This window comes from Rutilus rutilus, assembly GCF_951802725.1.
Source record: "Rutilus rutilus genome assembly, chromosome: 13".
Classification (NCBI taxonomy): domain Eukaryota; kingdom Metazoa; phylum Chordata; class Actinopteri; order Cypriniformes; family Leuciscidae; genus Rutilus; species Rutilus rutilus.
Window position 1 is genome coordinate 3,489,295 of NC_140218.1, and position 18,687 is coordinate 3,507,981.

Sequence of the window (18,687 nt, forward strand, 5' to 3'; positions counted from 1 at the left end):
ATATGTTGTGTGAGAGCGCGATGCGCGAGCGCCATCACTTGGATTTGTTCCACTGCTGGGAAATAACTTAATACTCTGTTATTTATAGTCATACAGATAATATGACATCATCCGAAACAGTAAAATGTATTATTTTTAGCGCGTCTCTGTCTCTTTAGATCTTTCTGGCGCTCACCAAAAATGAACCAAAATACAGAGAATAGCCTTCTTGGCGCGCCTACTTTTGAAAGTCAACATTTAGATTATTTAACGTTAAATGCATTATATATGCCCGAGTCACTTTGGAATAAATCACAGCGTGTTTCATGATAAAACGTGACTTAGCCTATACAGTCCGGAAATAGGTTATAGCAAATTCAGACCAGCTGGTCTACACAGAGAAAAAGCCCTTAGGCTCTTCTGTTGTGCCGAGCTATTCGTTAGTCTAGTTGTTTGATGAGAAAATTAAATGTAGCCTATAGTTGCAATACACACGTTTTGTAAGCTCCGTGCAACTGCTGCAGCGGACTATTATTAGGCTACTAGAATATTAGAAATCTAATACTCAAGCTGTTTTCTCATTTTTCTACTCTTAATATTAAATAAAAAAAATCGACTGAACGAAAGATACACGGATTCTCTTGAAGCACCACCGCGTTTGCGGCAGAAAGCTACTGCACTGCAGCCAGAATGCTCTGTTCGACTTATCTGAGATCCTTTACTCTTCCCTGTGGATGACCTGTGACCTACTTTCTGTAAGATCTGAATTTTTGAACTTGAATTTTTGAACTTGAATAAAAAAAAAACTGAATTTGAAGTTCCGAATTTCTTCATCTTGAAAACTTGAATCTGTATTTTTTTTAAACTGAATATTTGCAGTATATGAATTCAGAACAACAAAAACTAGCTGTTTGAAAATACATGTCTATAAAATTCAGCCATAAAAACATTTCAATTTGTTAAATTTCAAATGTTCAATATTCGTTTAAAAAAATCAAATTCAGAACTATTTAAACTACCACCTAAAATAAAATTTTGTTAGATTACACTTGTAAATAATTCAAATTTACACAATTCAAATTCAAATCATATTGTCATATTTTAAGCTCCATACAGAGAGTGAGTTGGTCTACTCTAGAGTATGAATATGACATCTTCAAGCTACTCCCCTTCACCTTTACCAGTGAATATGTTCATATTACATTTTTATTGTTAGTTTGAATTACATTAATTTGACAGACAGCATTCGCTGATGTTGACCAAGCTATCGCCAACGTAACCAGAGCTGCCAACTCTCACGCATTCACCCGTGAGACACACGCAATTGACACTTTTCACACGCTCTCACGCCACACATCAATATTCTCACGCCACACATCAATATTCTCACGCCACACATCAATATTCTCACGCCACACATCAATATTCTCACGCCACACATCAATATTCTCACGCACAGAAAAATCGCGAAGCAAAGAGGACACGGAGACCGACAGACTAGACCGAGCAGGTTAGTTATGATATAAAAATATCTCAGCTCTCAGATTCTGTCACTTTTATTACGCAATTCAAACAATAAATACCGTTTTGGCGCTTGTAAATGTTACACGACAGATCCCTAGCGCACGTGAACCGATCATCTCTACTAATAGTAAAAAAAACACGAACACTGTTGAAAGATACAGTAGGCTACGACTTACCAAAATGTATTCCTCATACATAATATCGACCAATCAGTGTTTTTATCAGCGTGAAGAGGTCAATAACAGCTGGAGAACAATTATGTCAGATTTACCTCAGGAAAGCCATTTAATAAACATAATATAGGTCACGTAGTTGGCAAGAAGAAAAGAGCTATAGAGATTGTGCTATATATGTGTACTATTACAATACTATATTTATGTACGTTATATATACGTTTATCGAACAGCCTTCGATACATTTCTATGTTATAACTTCCCGAAAAAACTACACAAACATATAAAACAAACTTCTAACGAAATACTAACAGCATCCAAAAGAAATGTTGCAAGTTCGGAGTCGAACCTCATCTCTTTCATGTCCATTAGTTGTCTCCAGCGATGGAAAGCAGTGCCAATGTTTACTCTGGTTCTGTTCCTTTTTTATCAGATTTTATCTGAATGTAGTAGTGGGCTGTACTTTCCACACGATTGACATCAGGTTCAAGTACGCCCACAAGCCGTGCGAGTTATTCGTGTATTGCATGTTTGGCTGGTGGTTATGTTGCCCGCATACCGCCTCCCATGGCCGAAACTGGTATTACGACACCTGTCGGGCCGTGGCTAGTAATGCTAATGCTAATTCAGGTTGATATCTCTGCAGCACTATAACTTGACATTTTTTTAATGACATCATCGCCCTTATTTCTTCTCATTCTTTTGATGCGTGTAGCGTGTATTTTTACCTCAATTCTGACACATGGCACCTTTAATACAATGCACATTGAATTTGTCATTTCTACAACTTTTATAGCACTTCAATTGTAAAAATTGTGAGCCTGACATATTACATTTATTATCATCAGCACTCCATGTTCAAAGATTTACTAGCTGTCAGTTCATCTCTTATACGCTGCTGCCTCTAGTGGCTGTTAGTTGTAACTCTAAAAGTATGGGGAACTGCTTAATTAATGTCTGTTTAGTAATTCATATTTTATCCTTCATTTGCTCTCCAGAAGCCATATTTGAGCGCACACACACACACACACACACACACACACACACACACACACACACACACACACACACATACTGGTTTATGTGGATTAGCCAGACTTTTTCTCCAAACAGGCCCGGTGGTGGTTTAGATGGACTACCCTTTCCTGAGGTCCTAGAGCTATGAGAGTTCGATTAAAACACTCAAAAAAAATTGAAAAAAATTCAGGACACTTTAGACTTCAGATACACCCTTCAGAGCGTGATACACACCACCCTAAAACTATTGTGGTTTATAGAGACAGTTCTCATTTTGAAAAATATGTGACTTATAAGGACCAAAACAAACATTATTGGGACTTTAAAGGGACAATGACATCACTTCCTCATTAACATAAATACACATACACATTAACCTGACACCACCAAGCATTAATGGGACTTTAAAGGGACAATGACGTCACTTCCTCATTAACATAAATACACATTGACCTGACACCACCAAGCATTAATGGGACTTGAATTATTATTTTATTGCACAACTCTAACATCACCATTGTTAGTTGGTGACAATGGCTAACAGCCAGATAACGGCCTGTAAGAGCTAAACAATAGATTGTCACACAACACCAGTGCCATGACAATGAGAATTGAGCAAAAAAGTCAAGTCAACTTTATTTATATAGCACTTTTCACAATACAGATTGTATCAAAGCAGCTTCACAGTATTCAATTAAAATAATACATCAATGTTTGTTCATTCATGACCTTGTAATTCGTACACACCGTGACTATACAAATCACAACATGTAAATAGGAGAATGTTGGCGTTATTCTGTCACTTATTGGGAGCAGTATGCTAGCTGGAGCCATTTATCTCCAGTGTTTGTGCTAAGCTAGGCTAGCGGTGGGTGCGTCAGACAGAGTTACGGCACACACGGAGATGAGAAGGGTGTGTGTGGACTTATCTAACTCTGGGGGATACGGTGAAGAAGATAAAGTCCCAAAAGGTCGAAGTGTTCCTTTAACACAAACATAGAAACACCACCACAATAGTCAGTGTATTTAAATCTTTTTTTTTTCTGACTGCCTCTTTGCAGCTATTCCTCTATTTTGTACAAAGTCCCTTATATTTTGCACTGTTCTTTGTGCTAACACGGGGTCTTCCACCAGTTTTGGTGGCCAGTTTTCCCCTGCTTATATGACCTTTGAAGTGTCGCATTACTGCGGCGACCTCAGCCTTAGACCATACTTTCTTCGCCACTCTTCTGGATCCATGTTCCTCATCAGCATAATTCCCTGGAAGATAGGCAAACAAAAAAAGAATATATCTCAAACAAAATGTGTTGTCCAGTTGAAGCCATCAAAACATGAGTTCAGTTAATGCCACAGTTGACAAGAAATTGCAGTTTACTTTTCTTAATTAACTCTGGGTATCAGTTGGTGTCTCACTCGATGTGATTTCACCAACTTTATTAACCCACTAGAGTGTGGACAATATGGAGTGTAATATTAGTATGTCTTTGCTGTTCATCTATTTATGTGGCCAAACCTTTTGCTATTTGAATTAATTGCAGTAAGTAATACTACAATCAGTAACATGTCTAACATGTCTTAAGGTCTGATTCTCAGTTTAAATCTGATTTCATAAGGTTAGCTAAATAGTGTTGGAACTTGGTCTGAAAGTTTAGTCTTGATATTGAAACTGTACATAACAATCAGCTTAATACTACTTTTAACCTCTTAATCTTCCAGATTTTGTGGCATGTTGTGACTCAGACCAATTCATTTTTAGTCTTTTAACCAACTTGCTAAAAAGAGAATTAATAGAACGTACTCATGGGCAATCAAGAGAACATGTGAAGAGAAGGAGGTAACTTTACTTTTATCTCAAATTCAGTATACATTTCCTGATAATAAAGTAAGTGTATATGTTCTCTTGCAGACAAGATGTTTTGTACAAATGCAGTACAGTTCAATTTAGGGCTATTTATTTATATCTCTTTCTTTAAGATTACTCTTGCATTTTGATAGTTGAAAACATCACAAAGACGTGCATAATAATCCTTCTGTTAAAGGGATACTTCATTTTTTTCATATTAAACTGTTATTCCCTTAACTAAGACGAGTTGATACATACCTCTCTCGTCTCAGTGCGTGCACTCAATCACTCTGGCGCGCGGCTGAACTTGGATAGCACTTAGCTTAGCCCAGTTCATTCATTAGGGACGAAACAGAAATGAAGCTAGAAGCGACCAAACACCTCCAAGTTTTCCCTATTTAAATACAGTTAGTCGAGTAGTTACACAACCAAGTATGGTGACAAATTAAAACGTGGCACTTTTCTAAGCGGGTAAAAAGGATAACTATGATGTATGGCGGCATAGCACTTGGGACTAGAGATGCGCGGTTGGCGGTTACAGCCGCGGATCGGGCGGATGACGTGACAAAAAATTATATTTTAATTAAATTTGGGCGGGTGGCGGGCGGTTGAACCTATCAAATGAAAAATATATGTATATATTGTTAAATATTGCTATCTAACTATACCTACATCCAAAAAAAGAGCACACTTTAAAATAGTCAAATTTTCATTACGCAGTAATATGGCCTAGTCGAGTCTATGCAGACTGCTTGTTATTATCAGAGATGGCAACGCCGGCGAAGGAGGTAACTTTACGTGACAAACTCAAAAAAAGAGAATTAAAAACAAAGGCAATAGAAGGTCATCCATCCATTTTTTCCCCCAAAACGCTATAAATGCATCCTTTTATATATATATATATATATATATATATATATATATATTTTAAATTGATGGTTTGTCTTTTTTTTTAAATTGCATTGCCCAATCAGCGGATGGCGGGTGGGTGCGGTTTTGAAAATTGGTCAAAAAAGATGGTGCGGATGGATGGCGGACGGATGATGAGTTTTGCGATGCGGTTGCGGATGAAATAATAGCCCATCCGTGCATCTCTACTTGGGACTCGGGAGCACTTCGACTCGGCGCAGTAAAAAGTCACGCTTGAAAAATCCTCTCCCTCTCACTTCTGTCATTAGAACCAACGTGACTTTTTACTGCGCGAGCCGAAGTGCTCCCAGTGCTATTCCGCCATACACTATAGTTATCCTTTTTACCAGCTTAGAAAAGCGCCACGTTTTATTTTGTGTCACCATACTTGGTCGTGTAACTGTATTTAAATAGGGAAAACTTGGAGGTGTTTGGTCGCTTCTAGCTTCATTTCTGTTTGGTCCCTAATGAATGAACTGGGCTAAGCTAAGTGCTATCAAACCGCCGCCGCGCACCAGAGCGATTGAGTGCACGCACTGAGACGAGAGAGGTATGCATCAACTCGTCTTAGTTAAGGGAATAACAGTGTAATATGAAAAAAATGGTGAAGTATCCCTTTAAGGGAGTTGGGCAAAGTAAGAATTTCATTGTAGGGTATAAACCACTGTGTTTCTTCTGTGCATAGACAATAAACCTCTTGAAACTGAATCTTACCTTCAGAGGGAGGTACACTCTCACGTACTGTGGACGACACAAATGAAACTGATCCTGTTGAAAACAATTTAACAAGTTACTTTTGTCACAGGAAAAAAATACATTTTATCAGCAGAGACTATGAATTGAATTAACATACCAAAGTCTCCCATGTCATGGTCTTGCTCTGTGGTTGTAGAGTCAATATCCATAGGCTCCACAGTTCCAAGCTCTGATGCGGTGAGATCTGTGTTGCTGTCATCAGATTCACTCCCAGTCTTCAGCATCACTTAACGCAATCTCATCTGGAAAATGGCATTAGTAAAACTCAGAGGTGGAAAGAGTACTTGAAAACCATACTTGAGTAAAAAGACAGATACCTTGCAGCATAAATTACTCGATTACAAGTCACCAATACCAATACGAGTAAAAGTCATTAACAATACTTTAGTATTATACTAAATCTAGGCTCAAAGATGCACTAGTCCTTGACACCTGAGACATGCAGGTGAAAATAAGAAACAATTGATTTGTAAAATGAGAAGTCATGTTTATTTTCTAAAATCTAAATAAAACTGAACACCTCAATAGTCTAATAAATCAGGGTCGACACAACAGCCTCTTAAAGGGATTGTTCACCCAAAAATGTAGTCAACCTCAACCCCAAACCTGTATACATTTCTTTGTTCTGCGGTACACAAAGATAGATATTTTGTAACCAAGCAGATTTTGCCAGCCAATGACTAGTACAGCAGAACAAAGAAGTTTGTAACAACTTGATGGTGAGTAAATGATGACAATTTTCATTTTTGGGTGAACTATCTATTTAAGCGTTTACAAACTCTCAAGTCTCAGTTAAGCTCAAGTGCACAAAAAGGCCACACGCAACCCAATATCCTTCAAAAAGGCCTTGTCAATAATGTGGATACAAAAAAATTGTTAAGTAAAATTAAATAGTCAAAGTCTAATTGCACTGGATGTGCTGGTTTCGGACTCATCACTGGCTGCAGTCCTGACTTCATCTAAATCAACCGTCTGCGATTTAGCACCTACTAATGCACTCGCATTCACGTAAAGTAGACTTGTTGACAAGTTTGGGTGAGTAAGGGCAAAACGCACAAGATATAGTTCAGTCAATGCCACTTAGATGGAAATATCACTTTCTGCAGCAGTTTGTTTTTGCCATAAAGAAAAGTTAGGTGCCATGCAAAATGTAATTTGTAATTGCATTACTCATCACAAATGTATTGGAGTAAAAAGTTCATTTACTTCAAAAGTCAAGTAGAGTAAAAGTACTTGACTAAACTTCATGTAGTCAAGTAGAGTAAAAGTAGCTAATATCTTTGATACTCAGTACAACTACAAAGTAGCCAAAAATATACTCAAGTACAGTTGCTAATTACATTTACTCAAATAGTTTACAGCTCTGGTAAAACTCTCATAAATAGCTGGACATAAAAATCTGTGGTTGAAATAGCCACATAAAATAAGGAAAAGAAAGTACTTGGTTTTGTACTTGCCAATTTTTGCAAAGTAGTAGTTTTGAGCTATTATACCTGCGTTTATGTTTAAGGTGGTCCATGAGCACATAAGATAAATTATTACACTATGATATTAGGTTAATATTTAAAGTAATTCGACTGCACCTACACAAACATACTGTCCAGCCATACTGTAGACTTAAGTTTATATTTCTGAATAGTAGTCCTCGACTCATACTTGGACATGAAAGGTGATTTTTTTTTTCTTGGAAAGGGATGCTGACAACGCCAAGTCTAGATGTTTATCTAAAAAAACAAAAACTCAGATAATATCTACAAGGGCTAATTTCTGTACATACCTTCAATTTCAATCTCATCCAGTGACTTCCCCTGGATGCTGCAAAGGTTTCCTTTACTGGCAAGTAATGACAAAGAATATTCTGACTCCGAATCAGGTATGTATTCCTTGTCAGACATGTCCTCAGCATCATCAGATGATATTTGGTCCAATGCTGGATGTGGAATTTTGTCCTGATCTGACAGCAGTTCATCATCAGAAGCCTTAGGAGACTGTTGCGCCTGAATTGGTGAGAAAGCAAATTATTTGACATGGTGATTGAATCTTATAGACAGTTCAAGTTCAACACTCACTTAGTAGATACTCACCTGTGCTGTGCTGTTAAAGTCATCTCTTTTAATTTGCTTGAGGCAGGATTTATGCCAGACCCCTGAACAAACTGGAACACATTTGAGTAAAATAATGTTAACACTGCAGGTCTATTTAAGTGGTTAGAGCACAACACATTACACTCTATACTAATTCACTAAACATCTAACCTGTGCATTGATAGCCAAGCCACTTGAAGGAAGATACGGGTCCCACACAACGAACACGCCTGTCCAAAGAGAGGATACTGTTGCGCACACAAGGCAGTGTTTTTGACACTGTTGGCAAAAAAAATTATTGTAGTATTTACTTAGGCCACATAGTTTGGACAAAGATATTTCATATTTACATGTCAATATCTAATAATTTTAAATTCAATACCAATGTGACATTTAATTTACCTGATACATATGATTACCCTTTTATTGCATTGTATTTTGTTATTTATATCGTATCTTATTTATATGCAGCTTATTTAAAGCATATCCTATATGAAGATATAACTTCTTCATATTTTTAAATTGTAGATGGGGAATTTGTGGTTGGCCTCAGTGCCAGGAGCTGACTTCTTGTAGCCCAGTATAACTAATAGGGTGCCTATCCATTACATGTAACCAAACATCTTAGCATTCACATTAAACCTACATACAGATCCAATGCAGGCAGACCAAGTGTTCTTAAAAACCAAAGTTATGCCTCTGGGGACGGGACCCTCTAAACTGTATGGACCTCCCAAGTCATGTTTGGGTGGGGTTTAGTGTTTGATACACACACTCAGATATTATACTGACTGAAGCTTGAAAAGGCATGTTTAGACAAATGTCCTTCCATTCCATTGTCCACATAAAGCACGTTCTACTCAGGCGACTGTCCACATAAAGCATGTTCTACTCAGGCGACTACACACACACACACACACACATATTGAAATAGGTTGGCATATTTAACATTTTGCCACAAATAAGTTGTCCATGAGATTTAATTTACCTCTCCAACCTTGGTGCATGGGCTGAGCTCTGGACTAGTCTGATTCGGGTGGCTGACGGCTGTATGGGTGCACTTGCTCTCAGTGGTCAGCTGTAGAAGATGAAACAGAGACAAAGGACAATAAAGAGAAAGTCCAGGGAACGTGACACTAGAGAGGACATTTGATATCTGAATAAAAAAAGAAACCATTCTACTGTTGACAAAGACAGAGGAAAACCTTGCTTTAAAACTCACTGACAACTTCTTTGATATTAACAATCAAGTGCAAGATATTAATAAAAATCTATCTTTTGTGAGGACATACCTCTTCAGTGTCATCAGTTGTGAATGGGGGGTTTGTGGTACCACACATCTTTGGAGCCATTTCATCATCAAGGCCCTGTAAAAAGGAAAAAAAATAAATAAAAAAAATATTGTAGACCGTGGACTATGGAAACTACTCTGATGAACACATTCGTGTTCACCACGACTTCTACAGATTACCAGTTCCCACAACACAACTTGCTAAGATTTCCAAACTCCTTTTGTCAATGGAGAAAGGAAACCTTTGCAGCATCCAGGGGAAGTCACTGGATGAGATTGAAATTGAAGGTTTGTGCAGAATTTAGCCCTTGTAGATATTATCTGAGTTTTTGTTTTTTCCTTTGAATGTTTGAATGCAGCTTATTTAAAGCATATCCTATATGAAGATATACCTTCTTCATATTTTTAAATTGTAGATGGGGAATTTGTGGTTAGCCTCAGTGCCAGGAGCTGACTTCTTGTAGCCCAGTATAACTAATAGGGTGCCTATCCATTACATGTAACCAAACATCTTAGCATTCACATTAAACCTACATACAGATCCAATGCAGGCAGTCCAAGTGTTCTTAAAAACCAAAGTGATGCCTCTGGGGACGGGACCCTCTAAACTGTATGGACCTCCCAAGTCATGTTTGGGTGGGGTTTAGTGTTTGATACACATACACTCAGATATTATACTGACTGAAGCTTGAAAAGGCATGTTTAGACAAATGTCCTTCCATTCCATTGTCCACATAAAGCACGTTCTACTCAGGCGACTGTCCACATAAAGCACGTTCTACTCAGGCGACTGTCCACATAAAGCACGTTCTACTCAGGCGACTACACACACACACACACACATACACACACATATTGAAATAGGTTGGCAGATTTAACATTTTGCCACAAATAAGTTGTACATGAGATTTAATTTACCTCTCCAACCTTGGTACATGGGCTGAGCTCTGGACTAGTCTGATTCGGGTGGCTGACGGCTGTATGGGTGCACTTGCTCTAAGTGGTCAGCTGTAGAAGATGAAACAGAGACAAAGGACAATAAAGAGAAAGTCCAGGGAACGTGACACTAGAGAGGACATTTGATATCTGAATAAAAAAAGAAACCATTCTACTGTTGACAAAGACAGAGGAAAACCTTGCTTTAAAACTCACTGACAACTTCTCTGATATTAACAATCAAGTGCAAGATATTAATAAAAATCTATCTTTTGTGAGGACATACCTCTTCAGTGTCATCAGTTGTGGATCGGGGATTTGTGGTACCACACATCTTTGGGGCCATTTCATCATCAAGGCCCTGTAAAAAGGAAAAAAAATATAATAATAATATTATACACATAGTAGACCGTGGATTATGAAAACTACACTCTGATGAACACAGCATTTGATGACTTCATTGTTTTTGTTCTAACATTCTGTAATGGTCAGTATCATCTATGGTGTGCTGGTTAGGTGGTGCTAACAAAAGCTATAAAAATCATGTTCCACCTGAAGCTAGATGGAAAATGTACAGTATTTTGGTATGTGAAATGTTCTATGGTTAAAGCATTTCTTATATGAGAACTAACAATTTCACAAAGTTAGTTAAATGAAGTCAAGAAGATAAAAACACTGTTTTTATATATATATATATAACACTTTACACACTGCACAAGATACTTGTCAGGTCTGTTGCCCCTCATGTTTTGTATATTGATCATTGTGGTTGGTTACTAGGTACCAATTAATTTATCTTACAGGTTTAGTACACTAACAGAACATCATAAACACATTACATTTATTTAATGGCCTGAAAGTACTCATATTAATGATATAACAGCCTTCCTGTGTCACTGCAACTTCATATTTAAATAAAATAATGTGGGCTACTAAGAAAGTATTTAATTCTATAAAACAAACACAATGTCTGTAATAAAAGTTAAGGCTTTAACTAGCTACGCCTTGCTCATTAAGCCATGCGGTAGCCACAAGCTCAACTTAACCTAGCTAGCTTTCATTTTAAAAACAAAACGACCAAATTTGACTTGCTGGCAATGTTACTTCTGTCCTCATCTCTACCTGCTGTCCTCCACCTCTTTAGCCTGAGGCTTAATGAGCAGGACATGTTGATAGCCACTCAAGCTAGCTCAGCTAACATTGTGGTAAATATATAGCATTTTACAGTAATTGTAAGTTACAAGTTACAATTTCTTGCAATTTCTTTCATAAGAAACACTTAATGCAAAAATGCAACTATATTTATAAATATAATTATTACCTGTATGTATTTAATCCAGTAAATCCAACGACGTCGAGCTGACACTTCCGAGGTGTGGTCCATTAGGTATTTAATTAGCGACAGCTGGGCCATGTGCTGTGGGCGGAGCTTCCCGTCGACTTCCGTTTGTTACCGCCCACATGCGCAAACCAGCCAATCACAAGACGGCCCGCCAAAATGCACCGTGTGTATCAGAAATGTGTATGAAACTGCAATATAAAACCCAGCTGTGGGGTCGCTGTTCTATACACTGGCATACACTCAAAATCAGGTCAAGTGGTAAATGAGGACTTTCAAAGAAAAAGAGAATATATGTTGTTCAGACACTAACAAATGCAGTTACACTCTTTGATTTACGAGGACCTTGGCATAGTCCCCGTATTACCCTTAGGTCCGTGGAGCCCAGGTGAAATGTCTGGCGTGTTGTCCGTGTAAACCACATATACCAACACAAACACACACACACACACACACACACACACACACACACACACACACACACACACACACACACACACACGTAGATTCCTTTAAATGTTAAGGGGAAGATTAAAAAAGAGAAACTGGATCTGTGAATTCTCACAGAATCACAATTGAATTCATATCTTGCTACTCAGTCAGAATCTTATTAACCTGGAGTCCCAGTCTCTGTCACAATAACCATATATGTAATGTTTTAGGCCTATTGGCAGACATCCGTTTAAAATGTAGGCAATGGCATATAAAGAAGCTTTTCTCCATATCCACTTCAGTTTCTCAGCTTGCACCTTAATTATTGATTAGGCTACTTCTGTACTGGTTTGCGCTTGGCAAAGATGTTCAGATATCTCTATGCCTAGTAGACCTACACCAAACGCTCATTAAAAAAGTTTTGCGAAAAATCTGTAATGGAAACGCCCCTAGTGACAGTTTCATGTGAGAGTAACGTATGATCTTACCACAGTTTCTCCAGTTTACAGTGAGGATTCGCCAGTACAGCAGAAAACAGCTTCACTCCTGAGTCTCCTAGATTATTATATGACAGAATCAGTTCTCTCAGGTGTGAGGGGTTTGATCTCAGAGCTGAAGCCAGAGCAGCACAACCTTCATCTGTCACACCACAATCACTCAACCTGTAGAGAACAATGACACACTCTTCACTCTCTCAGATCAAAACAGAAATCTTTGCTTTTCTTGATTGTTTATAATTTGTGCAATATCTCTTTTTTTAAACAATGAATTCAATATATCAGTAAATGTAACTGTTATTGTAAGAGATTATGTCTCTATGTGAGGGAGAAAGATTATATGAAACTGATCAAATGGAATACATTGAATACATTACATACATTAAATATAAATGTTTATATGCATACATTACAAATGCATATATTTGAATATAAATTTCTCACACATATATCATAAAAAATGGTTAAGTAGATCACAAATCAGGTCAGATAGGTAAGAGCTTAAATGTGACTCATATTTTTTGTTAAACCATTAATTTATAATGTTTAAGTAAGAACTGTAATAATGTTTTAACAGTGATGCTTGTTCTCAGTGTTACTTACCGAGCGCATCTAGTTGCTGTAACCACAGGCGTCAGCTTCTGGAGAACTTCATCTCCTGTGTTCTGTGTGGAACTAATTGAAAATAAAAATTATTTAAAGTAAAAGTTCATTATTAATAATAATAATAATAATAATAATAAATATCATAAGTAAATAATACATTATACCTTCCTAAATACCCTCAAATAATTGTTTTAATGAAACACTGCTTTATAAAGGACATGTGAAAAAGTGGTTTTATATCTATAACTGTAGAAGCCTCGTATTCAGCCGTCACTGATTAGTCTCTTCTTCTTCTCGTTAGTGTTGCTGTGGCAGGGCTATTAGTCTGCATTTACACTACAACACTATTATGACACATCAGGTTTGTTTGTCCTGTCGGTTGCTATGGTTATCACCATGGAGACACTTCACTCCCGAGTCGGGCGGGGGGGCAAGAAAAAGGTATTTTTGTACCTGCATCAGCAAATTATTCCTAGAAATTAAGCACACGAGTTTGTTTGCTTGTTACTTGCTTATTTACATACTTGTTCATTTAATAATTTAATTAGTTTTATTGTCACAGGAAATGATGCGCACAAAATGTGAATCATTGTCCTTCATTTTGCCAGCAACTGGTGATAAAGAAAAATGATGATGAGACATTAATCTAATTTATTTTCTTAATACTTCTCTTGTATAATAATGATATTAAAACTTCATTTAGGAAAAATACTTCCTATTAAATATCTTTATATTAACTGGCTTTTTTATGAATGCAATACAGTGACTGACAGCCGTCTGTGTCTCCCAGTGTCTTACATTATTGTCAGTTTAGTGTTCAGTGATTCATTTACACAGAAACAAAAGATAACATGTATGCCTTCATCTCCGAATACATTATCTGTGTCTTACATTTCATAATGAACTCAGATAAACTCAGTGCCGACTCGTTTTCCATCAGTTCTTTTACATTAATTAGAATGTGTGCAAAGGATTGTGGGAGATTGAAGAACAGGAAGGATCTACTTGATGCATCCTTCAAAATGAGCTGAATTAAAGACACAAAATGAAGTCTGTCTTCAAAACATCCTTCAAACTGAGACGGCCTTCAGAGGCGCTTGATGACGTGGCAGTCGAGATATGCAGTCTTACTAGGACACAGCCACGGTTTGAGGAACACACGCAAATGATCTACAATATCCCAGAAATCAGTCTGTGCCCCGTGATTTAAACACCTCTGATCTCTGAGTTTCTCTTTGTTCATAATGTTTTAGACTGTAATGATTGCACTCAGTGTTACTTACCGATCAGTTCTGTCTCCAATTAAGCTGATCAGGTCAAACTCCTGCAGTGTCTCCTCTGAGGACAACAACACAAACACTAAAGCTGACCACTGAGACGAGGAGAGTTTCACAGCACATAATCCTCTAGAGCTCAATCCTCTAGACGTATGAGGTTCAGCTTCGTTCACTAGAGAAAGATCACCCAGTTCATTCAGACAGTGAAACAGATTGATGTATTTATCTGGAGAGGGATTCTCACTGATCTTGTCTTTAATATAGTCAGCTGTTCTCTTATTGTTGTGAGAGCTGTTTGCTGTCTGTGTCTTCAGTTCTTGTAAGAGACTCTGGTTAGACTCCACTGACAGACCCAGAAGGAAACGAAGGAAAAGGTCCAGATGCCCATTTTTACTGTCTAAAGCCTCATCCACAGCTCTCTGATGGAGATCCGATAGGGAAACTGTGTCTCCATTAGTTGGTTTGGTAATCTGGTCAAACACATTGATGTTATTGTTGATAAAGGAGAGATGCACATATAGAGCTGCTAGATGTTCCTGAATGCTCAGATGAACAAAGCTGAAGACTTTCCCCTGACACAAGCCCAACTCCTCTCTGAAGATCTGAGTGCACAATCCTGAGTAAACTGATGCTTCTGCCTCATCAATGCCACACTCGCTCAGGTCTTCCTCATAGAAGATCAGGTTGCCTTTCACAAGCTGCCGATAAGCCAGTTTCCCCAGTTTGACAATCATGTCTTCATCTTTCACTTTCTTCTCATAGTCCTTCTCATGTTTGATGTTGGTCTGAATGAGCAGGAAGTGTGTGTACATCTGAGTGAGAGTCTTGGGAATCTCTCCTCTCCGTGATTTCCTCAACATCTCCTCTAGAACAGTGGCTGAGATCCAGCAGAACACTGGGATGTGGCACATAATAAAGAGGCTCCTTGAGGACTTCAGGTGTGAGATGATCCTGTGGGCCAGACTCTGATCACTGATTCTCTTCCTGAAGTATTCCTGCTTCTGTGTGTCACTGAAGCCTCGGACCTCTGTCACTCGATGGACACACTCAGAGGGGACGAGATCCGCTGCTGCTGGTCTGGAGGTGATCCAGATGAGAGACGAGGGAAGCAGATTCCCCTCAATGAGGTTCTTCAGCAGCTCGTCCACTGAGGCTGATTCAGATATATCACACAACCTCACATCGCTCTTAAAGTTCAGAGACAGACGACACTCATCCAGACCATCAAAGATGAACAACACTTTATACTCATCACTGGATATGTCCATTTCTTTAGTTTGAGGGAAAAAGAGATGAAGAAGATCTGAAAGACTGAGTGTTTTGTCCTTCATCAAGTTGAGCTCTCTGAAAGCGAGTGGAAATATGAGCTGGACGTCCTGATTCTCTTTCCCTTCAGCCCAGTCCAGGATGAGCTTCTGCACAGAGACTGTTTTCCCAATGCCAGCGACTCCCTTTGTCAGCACAGTTCTGATGGGTTTGTCTTGTCCAGGTAAAGGTCTAAAGATGTCACTGCATTTGATCGGTGTGTCCTCTGTTTCTGCTCTCCTGGACTGTGTCTCGATCTGTCTCACCTCATGCTCATTATTGATCTCTCCACTTCCACTCTCTGTGATGTAGAGCTCTGTGTAGATCTCATTCAGGAGTGTTGGGTTTCCCTGCTTTGATATTCCCTCATACAAACACTCAAACTTCTGTCTCAGATTTGATCTCAATGTGTTGAGGACTTCAGCAGGATTAGAGTCATGGCTGTAAGATTAAAATACCACATTATTACACAAGTCAGAGAAGTAAATAGCCATAAATTACAACACTATTTATGGGACACAGAACATCATTAGGTTTCTGAAATGTGTAAATCATTAATCATGTGTGTGAGTGATGTGTGATGTGAATTGCAGCACCTAAAATTAAACAACAACAACAACAACAAAGTCCTGAATTTTACCTGAAACCAGGAAACATGCTTTCATTAAAGTCTTGTGGTTGAATCACAGGCTTGGACACAGTTTTGTTTTTAACTGGTCTGGATGGAAGAGTTGACCTTAAATCAGAATGAAGAGGGTAAAGAATCAGACACACTGATATTGATGTAATTGTGTCATTAACTGAGTAACAGACCAACAGCTTTTACAGTGTGTGAATGTATTAACAATACAACACATAGAGCTTTACACAAGAGCACAATGATGATCATTAATAGACCGAAACCAGCAAGATTGTAACTCATTAAACTGATGTATATTAATAACAATTTCATACAAATAAAATACAATAAGCACATCTTTTATAGAAATGATATATACCTGAGATCAGGCCGTTTGTCTCCACTCTTAAAGTTTAGTGGCGGATTCATAGAGCAGTTACTCTTCATAGACACACAGCTGGACTCTGGGTTTGAGCTCTTCTGCTGGACTGAACTGGGTTTCAAACTAAGTAAAAATATAAAGAATACAGACTTATAAAAGACCACATAAATGTTGTGTAATTTTGCTTTAATGTCTGTAACTGTTTTGCACTGTGTTTCTCAAACTTTGATTACAATTATTTTGAGAAATTAACTCACTGGTTTAAAAATGTTAAGCATGATTCAACAATTGTACCAAAGCGACTGAGAAAACCGGTAATATTAGGAATTAGGAATTCAAAGCAAACAAACTGAAATCAACTATAGAATTATAGAATGATTCAACTCAGATGAACATCAACCATGATCACATGACTCTTCTCAAAGGCACAATGGAGGACGAAGGCTCGACCGACTAAAGAGACCAATGTTTAGCTGAGCTTTAAAGATAAACCACCTTACTGTACTCTAGTAACGCTACTCTTGCTGTGAAACATCACTGTTCTGACCAGACACCGTGAAGCTTTCAACAAATCTGAACCCGTATTTATCAAGCCTCTGAGAATTACTCACAAGAACACTGCTAAGAATGGACTTAAGAGTAAAACAACTCTTGGCTCAAAGCTGTGCTTAGAAGTTAGTTATCAAGCATCTCAGTCGTAATTTAAGTGAAGTGTAGGACTAAATCTTAAAGGTGCATTGCGCGAGAGTCTGAGTTTTCGCAGAACTACGCCCCCTCTGGCGGCAAGCGAAACTGCAACCAGAGGTGTGCACGCTCACGGACCACACGCACACGCACGCTTGCACGAGCTCGAGCTGGTCATAACCCAAGGAGCATCAGCCGCACAAATCTTTTGTTTACAATCATAATGTCTTCAGAGGTAATAAAGTTTTAAATCTGCAAGTAATTTAAAATATGTGAAAGGAAAGGCAATTGAGTAAATAACACACTTATGTGTGAGGGAAAAAATGGGGGTAGTAGAAAACTTCGTTTTTTATTCCCATCTATCTCCATGTTGAACTGTGTTATGTGTTTACTGTATCCACTTATGACTATTATTATGGAAACACGTTCATGAACAATACAAGTTATAACTTTGTAAAAGCTCAAAATTGTAATCATGATACCATACCATACACAGTCGGTCAACAAAGTACACCCAAATGTCTCAAGGTAATAAACAATCAAGTGGCACTATGACGTTACCATAAAAGCCAAACAGGCTAATCCGCCGAAGATTTGCGGGGGTTTAGCCTGTTTTATTGATCAGCTAAGTAGCATATTCCAATAGCAATACATCGTAATTAAGCAGTAATTTGCTCAAAATTTGTGTCTAAGTATCTAACTTATATATCAGCATTTTATATCACAATCATTCTGAACCTGATCACGGACAATGGTAAGTTAGTAAAACCTATTCCGATTGTACATTTATCTAGCTTACGCTAAAGCATTACACATTTTATGGATCGTCATTTATTGTCATTATTGGCCGTATCAGACATTAGAGAATGGGATATATCTTACCTTTTTATCAAGAAAAAAGCCAACTGAGGATCCCGTTTGAGCCCTAGAGCAGACCGGAGATCTCTCCGTTTGTTGAAAGCCTTCCCTATGTTTACTCTCGTCTTACCCCGACGCCTGTCTGACTCCAATTTGGACCTTTTGGTTGCACTAGA

General features: G+C 38.1%; 1 protein-coding gene across 2 annotated transcripts in view; it reads right to left on the reverse strand.

The window, feature by feature from the left end:
• LOC311302541 (NACHT, LRR and PYD domains-containing protein 3-like) overlaps nt 1–18,687 on the reverse strand; it is a 50,046-nt gene that overhangs the window by 22,843 nt on the left and 8,516 nt on the right. Inside the window, exons 4-19 of one of the 2 annotated variants that reach the window (XR_014629585.1) lie at nt 16,967–17,092; nt 16,609–16,704; nt 14,670–16,409; nt 13,384–13,455; nt 12,772–12,945; nt 11,834–12,042; nt 10,799–10,873; nt 10,495–10,584; nt 9,578–9,652; nt 9,274–9,363; nt 8,457–8,564; nt 8,286–8,356; nt 7,979–8,198; nt 6,299–6,443; nt 6,160–6,213; nt 3,313–3,953 (exon numbers count right to left, since the gene is read on the reverse strand). Coding sequence is in view for 1 of the 2 variants with exons in the window: in XM_084428518.1 (XP_084284644.1) it covers nt 12,772–12,945; nt 13,384–13,455; nt 14,670–16,409; nt 16,609–16,704; nt 16,967–17,092 (2,208 nt within the window). In the remaining variant the exon portion in view is untranslated. Of the gene's footprint in view, nt 1–3,312; nt 3,954–6,159; nt 6,214–6,298; nt 6,444–7,978; nt 8,199–8,285; nt 8,357–8,456; nt 8,565–9,273; nt 9,364–9,577; nt 9,653–10,494; nt 10,585–10,798; nt 10,874–11,833; nt 12,043–12,771; nt 12,946–13,383; nt 13,456–14,669; nt 16,410–16,608; nt 16,705–16,966; nt 17,093–18,687 lie in introns of those variants that run through there. The other variant, XM_084428518.1, reaches the window with a different exon arrangement.